The sequence below is a fragment of the Akebia trifoliata genome, unplaced genomic scaffold, assembly GCF_017979445.1.
Source record: "Akebia trifoliata isolate Shusen 1 unplaced genomic scaffold, ASM1797944v1 Contig00603_ERROPOS1908002, whole genome shotgun sequence".
NCBI classification, from domain to species: domain Eukaryota; kingdom Viridiplantae; phylum Streptophyta; class Magnoliopsida; order Ranunculales; family Lardizabalaceae; genus Akebia; species Akebia trifoliata.
In genome coordinates this window covers 86,817-102,726 of record NW_028237130.1, presented here as the reverse complement: position 1 = coordinate 102,726, position 15,910 = coordinate 86,817, and the positions used below count along the sequence as shown (strand labels likewise).

The following is a 15,910-nucleotide window of genomic DNA, read 5'->3' as shown; positions in this document are numbered from 1 at the left end:
GTGGATTAACTATCTATATATCAAAAAGTGGAACCTTTGTGTGTATTACTTTTAGATCTGAAATTAGATAGAAAACATGATTTTCAGTCTCATTCACGAATGATACTGAGATGACTCAGCGAGCCACCTGACCAAGAAGAGGAAGAAAAGTGAAGATATCAACTATGACATCTCATTCATGAACCGAGTGATCTCGGTTTCGTACAATTACTGAAACCATGATAACAAGTAGGGTAAATTTAAAACCAGAACAAAATGGGCATATCTTAAAATTGATGTTTGAGGACAATAAAACCATGACAATCCATGCATTACAACTTCACTAACTAAGGACAGTAAAAAAAATGAAGCGCCAGTGAAGATACACAAAGATGACCCCTTTAAGGTTCAATTATTATCTATAAAGATGAAGCTACTAGTAAAAGGTAGCTCTTTTGGAGTATTATGTGACCAAATTTTCAGGACAATAATATGACCAACTATGATTTATGGATCTAAATGTCAAACAATCAAGAACTAACAAATTAATATCATAGAAACAATTTCATCTTTTTAGTCATCGTGTTGCAAGAGATGTTGAAGGTGAGCACAAACTACACCCCCATGTGCTTGCCTTACCCAAAGCCGAAGCCGTTGCCTTGCCACTCTATGTATGGGACCGACAGTTCAAGAACAACCTAAACTATCACGCTTGATCGAAACCCATTCATTTTTTAACCCTCCTAATCCATGCCCTTGCTTCAGGTGGTGGTGGTTTCTTGGTGTAGTGCACCACCACTGCCCCCAACCGAATCTAGCCTGGCTACTGTAGACACCAAATATCTTATAACATTGTTGTTCTGAGAAGAGAAAAATCCACAAATGTTAAAAGAAACAAATACAGAACTAAAATTCTATTTGTAAGGCCCCCAGCAATCTGAATCATTACATTAAAAAAATATATAGAGCTGCTATTGGCACCCCAACTTTTAATTATTACACCCCAATTAAAGATTAGAACACACTCTTCAAACATTACAAAGGTTTGACTCAAATTATAATCTCAACATTACAAATCATTATAACACTCATTCAAACAATTTCAGTAGTTGTTTACAATTTTTTTTTAAGTAGTTGTTTATAATTATGATTAGGCTCATATAATATCTTAAACCCAAAAAATAGAAATCTAGCAAAAAACAAAATCAAGAGAGTTTCTATTGGCACCCCAACTTTTACTTATTCTCAACCATTTACTTATTTTCTTTATTTTCAACTAGGGTCTAATAAGTAAAAGTTTGGGTGCCAATAGCAGCTCTCAAAATATTTCATCCACAATAGACATGACACTAAAAGAGGGGTTCTACTTTCAAAATAATATCGTTCTTTTTTCTTTTTCTTTTTTAGATTTCTTGTCTCAGTCTATACATGTGCCTGAAGATGGATTTATATAAAACAACGAATCATGATGCATACAGTCGCAAAACAAAATGACCAAAAAATATTAGAGAAAAAAATGGTTTCCACGGAACGATCCAAAAGCATAAGCATATAACAAATGCATCATTGCCAGACAATATGGAGCTTAGTTACATTGCAAGTAACAGAAATGTATTTACAACCTTCCATACCCGTTCTGCTCCACCTTGAAGGCTGGAACATAGAAGTCACCACATTTCAAGGTTGTCTATATTGTTCCTAAGAATATCCGAAAGAGTAAGATCCTGCAAAATTAAGTTGAAATAGCACTTAATATCGACAGAAAACAATTCCCATTAAGAAACAAATCAAAAACAAAGAAGAGTTTATAGGTAACTCACATTTTGATCAAGCATTCATAGCTCTCCTTCGTATATAGTGTAGATATATTTCCAATCTAGGAAGCATAAATAGTGCCACTTTACCAAGAACAAATACCCAAGTATAGCAGTACTACAAAGTTCATTTAAGGCTAAAAAAGGAAAATGTTGCATGAATAGCCCATACGTCTTCTGAAAGAGCGGGGGAGCTTAATAACGCAATTCCATGTTCAGCACCAATCAAGTGAAATACACAGCAAGATAATGAAATTGAAACATTCAGAAAATGCATCACTTCAAATTGATTGCTGCGGACATTTTCCTCAGCTTCTGAGATATTTCAGAGAAAGATGGCCTCTCCCCTGGATCAGAAGCCCAACAACTTTCCATTAAAGCTTTCCATTCGGGATCACACCAAGATGGAACTTGTGGACGTAATGTTTTGCCTACTATTCCGCCTAGGAGGAAACAGAAGAAATGAAGATCAAAAGTTGATTAGTTTAGATTCTAAATGTATTAAATCCATAGTTAGTGCAGCATAAACAATTACATTCCGTTTAGGGCATTGTACCACGTGACCTTTCAATGCTTGAAAACCCTCTCAATTTTTTGAAACCGGATTTTTGTTTTTTTTTTGTTTTTTTGTTTTTTTTTTTTGTCAAATGAACTATGATCCCACCTAAATAGTGTTACATAATCATAACAGTAAAGAACCTGGTGAACTGGAGTACAAATATGGATGGTAGAATGGATCTGAGCAGCAAATTAAGAGCAAAGTGGACTAGTTCATGCCATCAATGAATCAGAAATCGTACAATGGAATGTGTGGGTATTAGAAAGCAAAGATAGAGAGTTGTTATTAAGAATATAATCAGGAAATGGAAAGTAGAAATCAATGATAGGTTGACCAAAACCTAAATTTAATACAATGAACCTGGCTCAATAGCACAGACCACGAAATCAACAAAATCTTGGACCAGCATTTCATAAACTAATGATAGACTGCCACGTGAATTTATAAATGAGATGTTAGAAAAACCTCAAAAAATTTAGACCTAAAAAAACTGTATCCAAAGGTGGTTAGCTACCCCAATGAGCTACGAAGATTAATTTCTATCCTCAATAAACAAGGAGTTCCTTAAATATCAACAACTGGTGCTTACTAATTAAAGAAGCACAATTCATCCCCGCATAAGGTTCCTCTCCGGTAAGCAATTCCCACATGACAATACCAAAGGAGTAGACATCAATCTACAACAGGAAATAAATAATAAATAAATAAATGGGACAATAGAAAAATAATAATAATAAAAACTACAAACAGACAACAATCGAGAGACCACATTTGGTTTGAAAAGCTCAGGAGCCAAGAGTAAGTAATCTTACTTTTTCTGTTACCATGTTACTTCTCTCACTAAGAAGTTCAGGTGCCATCCATGGTAAAGTTCCACGGACACCTCCTGATACTAAGGTGTGTTGCTTTACCTTTGATAAGCCTAAATCACCAATCTGAAAGAAGACGAATATTGAATAAGTTGTTTACAAAACTATAAGCTCCTTGCAACAATATAAGCTGACCAACAATGACAATAAACAAAAGACCTATTTTGGGGATCAAACAGAAAATCAACATTGCAATACCAGAACAGTAAAAAAAAACTATATTTCTTACCGGACACATAACAAATACACATATTTGTGTTGGCATAATACTAAGACTATTACTATTACTAGTATGCGTTGGCATAATACTAATACTAATATGTGTTGGCATAATACTATTAGTACTACTACTACTACCACTACTACTATTACTATTACTTTGACTATTAATACTATTACCTCTACTACGATTACTATTGCTAATACTAATACTGTACTAGTACTACTTCTACTATTACTATTACTACTACTACTACTACGATTACTATTACTATTACTATTACTACTACTACTATTACTACGAGTCGTGCTGGAGTAACCTCAAGATTGAACTGCATATTGCTCATCTTGGCGTGAAAGTGGATAGGAACCATAGATGCTTTTTCACTCGTATCTCGAGGAAATCATTTGATGGTTCCCATACACTTTCACATCAGAGTGTGCGATGTGAGGTTCAATCTGGAGGTCACTTCAGCATTATTCTACTACTACTATTATTAGTATGATATGTGCAAAAAGAAAAAAAGAAACAAAAACATGGTTCACTTCAGCATACCTTGCACACAGGTCGATGAGGATCTCTCATGTTTACTAATAGATTCTCACACTTCAAATCAAAATGAACAATGTTCTTTCCATGCAGATACTCCATCCCAAATGCGGTGTCCATAGCTATAATGAGCCTCTTACGACGATCAATCGTTCTACCAATGGTAATGGGAGGTTGAAATACAGGAATTGTAAGCTCATGTTATAAAACTTAACAAATGATGACAACTTCAAAGAGAGAAAAATCAATTCATGATAATTTACAAGATATACCTGTCTTTCTTTTGCAAAAATTGTTTCAAAGATCCATTTACCATGAATTCTGTCACGGTTGCTAAAGATCCATCAGGACCGTCACGAACTATACCATAGAAAGAAACCACATTGGGATGATGCAACGAACTCAATATCAAAGCCTCTTTCCAGAAATCAGCAATCTATTACAGCAATAAAAACAGAAAATCAGCTTATCAAACCACAAGTAGCATGCGATGAAAACACAGGTGGACAAGCATGCACATTGGACATCCAAAGAACATAATTTATGCAAGTAGAGGGCAATGTGACTATGTAAGTGAATGATTTACCAACGATTTATTGTAATCCATGCCTCAGATGACTTATCAACCATTTCTGTACTAAGAACTTGGTCTCAGATTTATGTTGTTGGTGAAAAACGATGCAAAATACTGATTTGATTCCACACTGCTAAACCGAAAAAAGTGCTATGGTATGAACAGATACAGAAATTGCACACTTGTTCCTGAAGAATACCTTTCACAAGAGAGCTCCTTCACCCCGTAACATGAAATATACACACCCTTCCAAAGAGAAGTAGAACCAAGAATGATACCAAGAAATATATGTAACCAGACCTGAATTTGAATTTAAAAACAAAGACAAAGACCTGCGAATGGTATGCAAGGGAAGTAAATCCCGTCACCAATTGGATATAAGATAAAGGAGTCTCAATGTGCAATGAAGGCCGTTGATAACACCTGTGAGAAGGTGTGAACGGTACAGGTCAAAGGCAAAGAAGGAGGAGATGACCAAAAAGAATGTTTACCGAAAATAGTCAAAATGATTTGAAAGCCTGCACTTTAACGGAGGACGTGTTCTTGGACAAATGGAATGGAAGAACAAGAATATAAGGGCCAACTCCAACTGGTTGGGACAAGGTTAGGTGTTGTTGATGAAAGAATTATTTAGATGCAATCCCGACAATCATTATAAGGATCAGATCATACTTTCCCAACATATGTGTCCATAAAATACTTCAATTTTCTTCTACACATGAAACTTAAGCTAACACAACCTGTTCAATAATTGACCAAATCCAAGAGTATCGTGTTCATCTTAAAGCGACTCAAAATCAAGATTTAAAGCTCGAATGAAATACAACATGAAAAGACAAACATGGACCATTGGCATTCCCCTACTCAAAAGAATTACAGTTAGCAGATTGAGATTAGACATAGGACCAAAGTAGAACAGATTAGCATTGATCACCCAGAGCCTGTTAAAAACCATGAGAATAGGTGGTTTGCAGATGGAATGTGAGGAGTGGACAAAAAACCAAAGGAGTACCTATTTGATAAGTTTCAATGAGGACATATCTGTAGAAGATCCATGATAACATTGATAATTAAATGGATACATCTCCAATACCTGGGTTTAGTCTGATACAATTTGAGTTTGCATATTTTTCATCCTTTTGTAAGTGTATTATCTTTAAAAACAATTGTCCTAATGAAAGGATCGACAGGCGTTCAGTACTGAGCTAGACTGCTAGCACTGTTAGTTACCATAAGCAAATTTTTAAGGGTATCTTTTCAATACACACAAGTGAAACAAAAAGTATATTACATAGGACATTTCATCTCAAAAAAAGCATTACGTGATACACTAAGGATCCACAAGACGTTCATGATACGGTTGAAACTTGAAACAAAAGCAATTGATAAAGGAACCAATAGTAGGAAGGATATGGAAACCTACCAAACGTTCCCTTTCACTAGGTTTCCCTGCAAAGCAACTTGCTTTTATTCTTTTTATCGCTACATCAGAACCCTTCCATTTCCCATGATAAACAGCCCCATATGTACCAGTACCCAATTCTCGAATCTCCTCCAAATCATCATTTTTTACAGTCTACACAAAAAATAAACATACATATTGAATTGATGGGTGTACATGAATAGTGGCGCATACCAGAAAATAATAATCATGATGAGATGATAATAGGTATATACCTGTAATCCTTTAGCCAAAGCTTCAGCCTCAGCCTTTGTTGGCTCAATCTTGTTTGGATGGTCAGTGTCAGAGTCAACCTCCACATCAGTATGGGCATTCTAAGAAGCAAAGATGAAGTCACAGTAAACGACTAAAGTATGATAAGGGGTGCATCTCAAACTGAGAAAAGAAGAAATCAGGTAAGCCAAAACTCTCACCCCAGATTCTAGATCCTTGATAGCTGTGTCTTTTGATGTTGTATCAACATCACCACCAACATTGCCTTGCACTTCAGCTTTCATCTCCTCAGCATCTTCTAATGCTGCCTTCTTTACAGAAGCAATCAACTCAGGTAAGAAACTCAAACGCCTTATGGAGAGTCCCTCATGTTCAAATGAGGCATGGATATCCGCTCCACCAAGTTTCACAGTGTCACCACCCTCTTCATTAGGCTTTAACCCATTTGAATCAAAATCAGTCTCCTTGATTCTCTTATCCACCCCCTCAGTCGGCATATCAGGCTGTTCTACCTTTGCTACGTACATTGCTTCATACCCATCTCCAAGCATACTTTTTTCCTCCATTATCAATGCTCCAGTTGCATAGTTACCATCTGTGGGCCCTCGGTTGTAACCAGAAGTAGTGGAGGCAACAACTACGTGGCCCACAGGTTCCATAGGAGTGGCAAAGTCTAGCATGTCAGGCGGGGATTGAACAGAAATTGGAACACATGGGTGAGGGTTTTCTTGACCGAGAATGCTTGAGTTCAACTTTGGAGCACAGCCATGGAAACATTCTGGAGTAGCAGACCCATTATAGCCAAATACTTTCTGTGAGGGCCCTGCCCAAGGGTTTGGATTATCCAGCCCAATATGAAGACTAGGACTACCCTCCTGCATACCCCGTACGAATCCCGAGTTAACAGAACCATTAGCTTGAGGAAGCAAATTTAATGCTTCATAAGATGGAGTGGCATGCAGAGGATTCTGTACCTTTATCCACAAAGCAGGTGCGGGTGTGGGTGCGGGTGTGGGTCCATGTGATACATGATAAGGATTATCTGTTCCATAAGTTCCAGGAAAATTTCCATAACGGACTCCACGGTCTTCAAGTGCAGGGACGTGCATGTGAGGTGCAGCCCCCACAGCTTGGTCATGGAACCCTTCAACCACAAAGTGTTCATTCATCCTTACAGCTCCAGACATATGTGTTCTTGGTTCCTCAACACGATGGTTCGATTGGTGATATAGAGCCCACTTTCTCTCTTGATTGTGAGCTTCAGAATAGAAAGATTGGGAGTCATTTTGCTCTTTGGAGTAAACTCCCTGCTCCAAATTTGCATCCGGATTCAAAACATAGGCCATCCCTTTATTAGGAGTGCACTCGGCACACGGATTAACAAACTGATGTAATTCATTATTGCCCACATTTGGTGGCTCCAAATGTGGTTGACCTCCCTGTTTCCATCGTGAATCAGGATAGCAAGAAGCCTCCGACGAAGTTTGGTTTCTTTGATAACTCATCCGACAATTCCCACATATACCATTCCCTTCAAAAACACTCTGACCATGTCCAAGATTACCCGGAAAACCAGCCTTGTCACTTGGTAGAGCTCCTGGTGGAAGCCAAACCACATTATCGACAAATTGTGGCTGATGATCATATTGGGGCGGATAATTCTCGGGTATTCTATCTGATAATTCTCCAAATGCCACACGGTATTGGGCAGAGGGTGACGACGGAAACTCTCGCGGATCATGGTGCACATGATGCCTTGGCGAATAATAAGCGGGACTCCACGGAGCCTCCATTTCGTTATACCTTTGTGTATGGGTTTGTTGCTGTTGCTGTGGCAATGGCGGCATCGCCGCCTCACAATTCCTCTGATTATGGAGTCCAAGTTCAATGTTCACTGATGGTTCTACGATCGAACCCGAACCCATCACCGGGGAATCAGGAGATTGTTGTTTTCTAAATTCAGAACCATCGTTCAAGCAGTTTAAAGCATCAACATACCTCCTTTCAGTATCCTTCTCATCCGAATCGAACAGTGACGATGAAGATTCTTGATCTGGGTATCCGAATAGAAACATACGGAGTCGAGTGAAACCGTCACCAGACCCAACCTTATCGTACTCCTCCATCATATTGGTAACATCATCGTCGTTCACAACAGATACTAATGCATCGAGATCCTCATCAGGTTGTTGGTACTTCAATATCGCTGCCCCTTCAAATAGCTCTCGCATCCTCACCATCAACTCTTCGTAATTGATATCTCGAGGAAGACTCACAATTCGAGTCTCTCCTCCAACATATCGAAGCTTACCGTCTTGTGGTCGAGGCATGATGCTTCCCCCAAAGCTGCACAGAAACTTGACACGTGGAGTTTCTTCAGAAGGTAAAGTTGGGGAGTCCATTTCGTGGTTCTGCTGATCAATGAAGATTAGGGTTTCTGATTGCGAGGAAGATTGTTGCAACCGTTCGATTCCTTGATTACACATGAGTTGTATTCAGAATTGATGGTCTACGAAGTACAGCAATCCTAAAACCAAAACCAAAACCAAAATCAAAAACATTTCTTCAAGATTAAAAGGAGAGAAGGTAAACTTACCTTCTTCGTCCCCAACATCAGCCATTACCGAAACCCTAATATATATCGGATCCGAAAAAAATCAATCTTAGACACAGATACGTAGACGCCCGAATCGGTAAACCGAAACAGAGTTATTTAAAAACTTGAAAAATCAGATTTCGGATTTTGATGATTGACGAAGATCAGAGAGATAGAGAAATAAGAGAAATTAAATCGGTAGGGATGACGAGTGGGGGAAGGATGAGAGAGCCATCGTCCCGTCTCGCGGGATTGCAAAATGCGCTGTTAAGCTGCCAGGTCGGGTTCCACGTGGCAGAACGTGGTTGAAGCATGAAAGTATCAATTATCTCGATTCGCTTTTTACACTACAAATGACGTCATTCTTGAACCGGATGGGGTCCACATTGGTTCGATTTCGTATTAGGTTCAGAGACTCCGTCGGTTCGATTTGGGTGGGGCCTCTTGTTTGACGCTTTAGGTCCCATGTACTAATAATAATCATTGTTAATTAAAGGCTTTAATATTACCCCACCATTATATTATGCGATGGATATGCTTCATATATTTTAAAATCATATCATAAGTGAAAATATTAATCTAAAGGTTATATCAAGACTATTGCAACTAATCATATTACCTTGAACGACCCTTCCCTTCCTCATGCAATTTATCCATTTTAATATTTTAAAAAAATAAGATTATTTTGAACAATTTTTCTAAACTCGGAGGAGTTGGCTCAATGACAATTTCTAACAGATATGCAATTGACACGAGGACACACCCTTACTTACCTGGTGCGTGTGATGTGCGGGCGTAACACATGCTCTGGACTAATGTAAGCCCAGTCCCTTGACCACTGGATATCCAGTTATAAATAGATAAAATATTTTTTTCTTGATTTAAGTGTCTCGAGACGAGAATTATATATCTTTGTACTTTTCTAGATATAGATTTAGATGAAGCAAGTAGTGGGCAAAATTGAGATTCCCACTTCACTACAAGTGGCTAGGTTTTGATGACTTTTGGAATTCTTCCTTAATGGGGTTTGGCATCTTTAAAGCATATGTGGAATTTTGAGCATATCTAATATTCCTTTCAACATAATGGTTCCTTTTCTATTCCATGTTATATGGTTATGTTGGTTAGGTTACGATAATTTTCAAAGTGAAAAGCATCCATATGGTTATTTAAGGGACTAGCTAGTTGCACGCTATCTGTTATCAATTGCACTCCATCACTTACTTAAAATTTATCTTTTGCACTTCATTTTGATGTTCGCACTCTAGAATTAATTTTAAAAAAATGATGCAATCCTTTTTCTCTTTGTTCTTCCTCAACTACGTCCACATAAATTATTGTTGGTTCAATAATTTTTACAATAAATATTTTTATTATTTTCGGAACTATGTTTACAAAGTTACATTCCCTTGAAATACAATTGCTAACAGAGATTAAAAAATCAGTAATTTAATTAAGTTGGAGTCAAAGAGAACCTGAGCAAAATCAATCACAAAACACAAACTATGTAGACTATGAGCATAGAATACAAAGCTACAAGTTAAAATAAAGGATAAATTCTAAGATGTTATAAATTGGAGTGCAAGCACTAGGTTAAAATAGAGATAATAAAATAAATAAACAATTTCTTTAAGGTTGGTGTGCAATCAACTATTAGTGGTGTGCAACTAGTTGATCCCTTATTTAATTATATTGGGATTTGTGTTTATAATCTAGTTACATCTTTTTTTTTTGTTTTTTTTTGGTTTTTCACCATTAGGTTATTAAAACATTTATCAAAAAGGATAGACACCCATTATGGTGTTCATATTTTTTTTTTACCAATAATAGGTAGGTGACATTAATAATTGGAAAAAATACTTAAAAGACCTTGACGGGAGGGATTTCTTTCTAACTAGTCCCCAAGTTTTAGGGTTTCTCTTAACAGTCATTTTAGTAAAACCTTCTTTTTTAATTAGTCCTTTAACCCCCATTCACCACATTTCTCATGATTGAATGTCCTAACTGTTCAATATCATAATTTTCATCTAAAAAATTAGACTTTCAACATTCCATTTGAGTTACAGATATTCCATTCTGCCAGAAAGAATTTAATGAGGAAAAAGTCACGTTCAAGATTTTTCAAGATGTATGAAAAAAGCTAGAGGCGCGTGTGGATATAAGAGCCAGAAGTACTTAGAACATAAGTACTTTTATAAGTACTTTTTAAAGTACTGTCTGGAGTAGGTGGATAACTGTTGTGTGTTTGGATGCAGATTCTGAAAAGTACTGTCAGAAGTACTTTTGATAGAGTTTGGTGTTTGGAAACTATTTTGGATTATGTTAAAATGATCAAAATGCCTTTATAAGTATCAGTTACTGTTTTTAACATTATAACTCAACAAATTATTCTTCAAAATAAATAAAAGTTATTGTTTTTATTCATAAAAACTAATATAAACACCCAACAATTATAAACAAATAGAAGATATTGTGAGCAAATATATATAAGCACTAAAAATATGAAGAAGCTTTCACCACATCAATAGATAGTAAATTTGTGTGTAATTATTCACATCAATCTTGTAATAAGAAAATTTCAACCATGGTTGGAATGCTCATGGATAAATCATTGAGTGAGCAATTGGAAGAGGTAGAAATCCAAATTCAAATGCTACACTAAAAGGCTACCATCATATCAATGGATAATAATAAAATATTATTTAATTACATTTTTGAGGGTATGCTTGCAATTTTCAAAATTTATGAGGGGCATACTTGTCTCAAATGCTACACCAAAAAGCTACCACTACATCAATGGATAATAATATAGTATTACTGCAATTGCATTTTTGAGGGTATGCTTGTAATTTTCAAAATTTATGAAGGGTATAATTGTCCCAAATTTTACACCAAAAGACTACCACCATATAAATGGATAGTAATATAATATTATTCTAATTTCCTTTTTTAGGGTAGATTTGTAATTTTCAAAATTTATGAGAGGCATACTTGTTCCGATCTCTTCATTTTGACAATGTTTTGTGACTCCGCACAAGAGTAATTTAGAGAAGCAGCACCATCGGTACTCCATGAAAAAGCACTAAAATGACTTGACAATAAAGTAGTTTTTTTTGGGAGTTATTTATCCAAACACCTTTAAGGTGCTTCTGACTCCCCGCAAAAGTCAGAAGTACTTCGAAAAGTCAATCCACACAGGGCCTAGGATTTTTCCAATTTTTGCTCTTCGTTTTAGGGTGAAAATCAATTTAGGATGGTTATTTCTGTTTGAAATCATTCAATTTTCCACGTATTTTAGCCGGGAAAAAAAAAAACAAAGACGGGTTGGGTTTTCTAATGGCGAACTTGATGATAAAAAGTGGTGAGTACAACGATAAAAATATTGAGTTCAATAAAAAAAATGTTGACCCTAACAATAAATAAAAAGTGGTGAGCTCGCCAATAATGAGGGACCATTAAGAAATTAAAAGTTTAATAAATGGAATATCAAGTTACCACTCATAACTTAGGGACTACTTGGAAGGAAATCTCTCCACTAAGGTTCTTTAAGTAATTTTGCTCTAATAACTTAATTCAATAGCATTTTATTTTTAAAATCCACCCAACATAACTATTTTTTTCCTTCCAAAAATGATACTCATTTAATTAAATTTACCTGTATACCCTTATTTTCACCTTTGAAAATACTCTAACTAATAAATATGGTTGTATGTGTGTGTGTGTGTGTTTTTTTTTTCATTGTTTTAAAGTATGATATGTGTTTTTTTTTAAAGTATAACACTTAAAAACATGGGAGCGGTTCAGCAGCCCTAAAGTTTGCCAAACATTGTGCCAAATATTTTTCAAAACATAGGTTAGAAGCTTTGGAATGAGTTGATTTTTTGTGAGGATGATCTCTATAATGAGGAGATCATCATCACCAAAAATCAGCATATTCCAAAACTTCTAACCCCATCAAAAGTGATTTACAAAAATTGAATGGTCCACGATTCTTCAATTTGTCAATTAGGGTTAGAAATTTTAAAATGAGCTGATTTTTTGTGAGGATGATCTCTACGGTGTAGAGATCATCCTCACAAAAAATCAGCTCATTCCAAAGCTTCTAACCCATGTTTTGAAAAATGTTTGACAAACTTTAGAGCTATTGAACCACTCCACATATATATATATATATAGGGTCCCGTTCAGCACCCTAAGCTTTACCACACAGTTTAACAAACGTGTTTTTGTCTTACATGGGTTAGAAGTTTTGGAATGGGCTGATTTTTTGTGAGGATGATCTCTATGGTGAGGAGATCATCCTCACCAAAAATCAGCTCATTCCAAAACTTCTAACCCTATCAAAAATGGTTTCCAAAAAATGGACGGTCCACGATTTTTTAACGTGTAAACATGGGGCTAAACATTTCAAAATTGGCTGATTTTTGGGGAGGATGATCTTCTAATCATAGAGATCATCCTCACCAAAAATCAGCCCATTCCAAAACTTCTAACCCATGTAAGACAAAAAACATTTGTTAAAGTGTGTGATAAAACTTAGGGTGCTTAACATTTCCCATATATATATATATATATATATATGGGTCCCGTTCGCCACCCTTAGTTTTACCACACACTTTAACAAACGCGTTTTGTCTTACATGGGTTAGAAGTTTCGGAATGAGCTGATTTTTGGTGAGGATGATCTCTATGGTGAGGAGATCATCCTCACCAAAAATCAGCTCATTCCAAAACTTCTAACCCCATCAAAATTGATTTACAAAAAATGGACGGTCCACGATTTTTCAACGTGTAAACATGGGGCTAAACATTTCGGAATGGGCTGATTTTTGGGGAGGATGATCTTCTAATCATAGAGATCATCCTCACCAAAAATCAGCTCATTCCAAAACTTCTAACCCATGTAGGACAAAAAACGTTTGTTAAAGTGTGTGGTAAAACTTAGGGTGCTGAACATTTCCCTATATATATATATATATATATATATATATATATATATATGGGTCCCGTTCGCCACCCTTAGTTTTACCACACACTATAACAAACGCGTTTTGTCTTACATGGGTTAGAAGTTTCGGAATGAGTTGATTTTTGGTGAGGATGATCTCTATGGTGAGGAGATCATCCTCACCAAAAATCAGCTCATTCCGAAACTTCTAACCCCATCAAAATTGATTTACAAAAAATGGACGGTCCACGATTTTTCAACGTGTAAACATGGGGCTAAACATTTCGGAATGGGCTGATTTTTGGGGAGGATGATCTTCTAATCATATAGATCATCCTCACCAAAAATCAGCTCATTCCAAAACTTCTAACCCATGTAGGACAAAAAACATTTGTTAAAGTGTGTGGTAAAACTTAGGGTGCTGAACATTTCCCATATATATATATATATATATATGGGTCCCTTTTAGCAACAAACATTTTGGCAAAACATTTTTCAAAACATGGGTTAGAGGTTTTGGAATGGGCTGATTTTTGATGAGCATGATCTCTATGGTGAGGAGATCATCCTCATCAAAAATCAGCCCATTCCAAAACTTCTAACCCCATGTTTACAAGTTGGGAAATCGTGGACCGTTCATTTTTTGTAAGCCATTTTTTATGGGTAAGAGGTTTTGGAATGGGCTGATTTTTGGTGAGGATGATCTCTATGGTGAGGAGATCATCCTCACCAAAAATCAGCCCATTCCAAAACCTCTAACCCATATTTTGAAAAATGTTTTGCCAAAATGTTTGTCAAAATGTTTGTTGCTGAACATTTCCATATATATATATATATATATATGGGTCAGGTTCAAACAACAACCATTTCAACACACATATAGACAACGTGTTTTGTCTTATATGGGCAAAAATATTTGGAATGGGCTGATTTTTTTTTTGAGGATGATCTCTGTGGTGAGGAGATCATCCTTGCCAAAAATCAACTCATTATGAAACTTCTAGACCGTCCAATTTTTGTTGAAAAATTATAGACCGTCCAATTTTTGTAAATCAATTTTGATGGGGTTACAAGTTTTGGAATGGGATGATTTTTTGCCAGGATGATCCCCTCATCATAGAGATCATCCTCACAAAAAATCAGCCCATTCCAAACATTTTTGCCCATATAAGACAAACACGTTGTCGCAATGTGTGTCGTAATGTGTATCGCAGGAACCCGACCCTATATATATATTAAAGTGACTTCGCAGGATACTACGTTCAACACTATGCTGGTGTGGATATGTGCACAAAATCATAGATGCTTGTCCCTTAGATATGAGTGTAAAACATCATGGCTCCATGCATACCACGATGTCAACTCAATGTCAAACGCAATGCCATGTGAAGTCACCCAAGCATCACTCGATCTTTTGTTTGAGGTTCCAAAAAACCCACAAAAGTAAAATCACAAATGTGACTGTACAACCAGCAGCCACTTTGATTAAAAAACCAAAAAAAAAAAAAAAACCAAAAATGCATATGGCACTCTTATAAATATTTTAAAACATAGTTGGGCCAATAATTTTGACCTCATACATATAGTCAAAAAATTATTCGAATTAAAAAAAAAAAAATCCTCCAAATTAGGGGTTATTGGATAAAATCAACAAATTGACGTATTAATCTAGGACTCCTCACTTATTTGTGAAACATTGTAACATTTTAACCTTCATCTTTACATTTATTTATTTATTTTTATATTCAATCAAGAATAGAGAGGTTGAAAAAGATGGATTTTGGTAAGAAATCCAAAAACATATTTTGTATAATATCTGAAATTTTATCGATCTATTAACGTAACTTTTCCGAATTAACCGATTTGACTCCCCCACCAGACACTTACCGAATCCGAACTTTGTTACTATCCTCATACATGATTGTTTTGATACTTTCCCAAGATAAAAACTTGTTAGGTTATTTTGTAAAATGGGCTTGGATTTTTCCCAATAGATGTAGTCAAGTTAGACAATGTTTGGGTTTAAGCCATGTGATAACACTATCAAGGCCTGGCCCATTATCAGCCCTACGTTTGATAAAGAAGGCTATTTAAAGCGACCTGGTTCATTCCTTCAACTCCATTCGC

General features: G+C 36.1%; 1 protein-coding gene across 8 annotated transcripts; it reads right to left on the bottom strand.

Moving 5' to 3' along the window:
• Positions 1 to 362: 362 nt before the first annotated feature.
• On the bottom strand, positions 363 to 9,113 carry LOC147381292 (RAF-like serine/threonine-protein kinase 20). 8 transcript variants are annotated; one of them, XM_086430623.1, is made up of 11 exons: positions 8,836 to 9,112; positions 6,440 to 8,712; positions 6,242 to 6,340; positions 5,988 to 6,140; positions 4,263 to 4,426; positions 3,997 to 4,144; positions 3,165 to 3,287; positions 2,942 to 3,029; positions 1,800 to 2,236; positions 1,602 to 1,703; positions 363 to 839 (listed from the first exon to the last, which is right to left on the bottom strand). In XM_086430623.1, exons 1-9 carry the CDS (start codon positions 8,858 to 8,860, stop codon positions 2,070 to 2,072), a joined length of 3,240 nt encoding a protein of 1,079 aa, XP_086286749.1. In that variant the 5' UTR covers positions 8,861 to 9,112; the 3' UTR covers positions 363 to 839; positions 1,602 to 1,703; positions 1,800 to 2,069. The 8 variants fall into 8 exon arrangements, with proteins under 8 accessions (XP_086286749.1, XP_086286750.1, XP_086286751.1 ...); XM_086430624.1 differs by having other exon boundaries at positions 363 to 805; XM_086430625.1 differs by having other exon boundaries at positions 1,611 to 1,703.
• Positions 9,114 to 15,910: the final 6,797 nt, after the last annotated feature.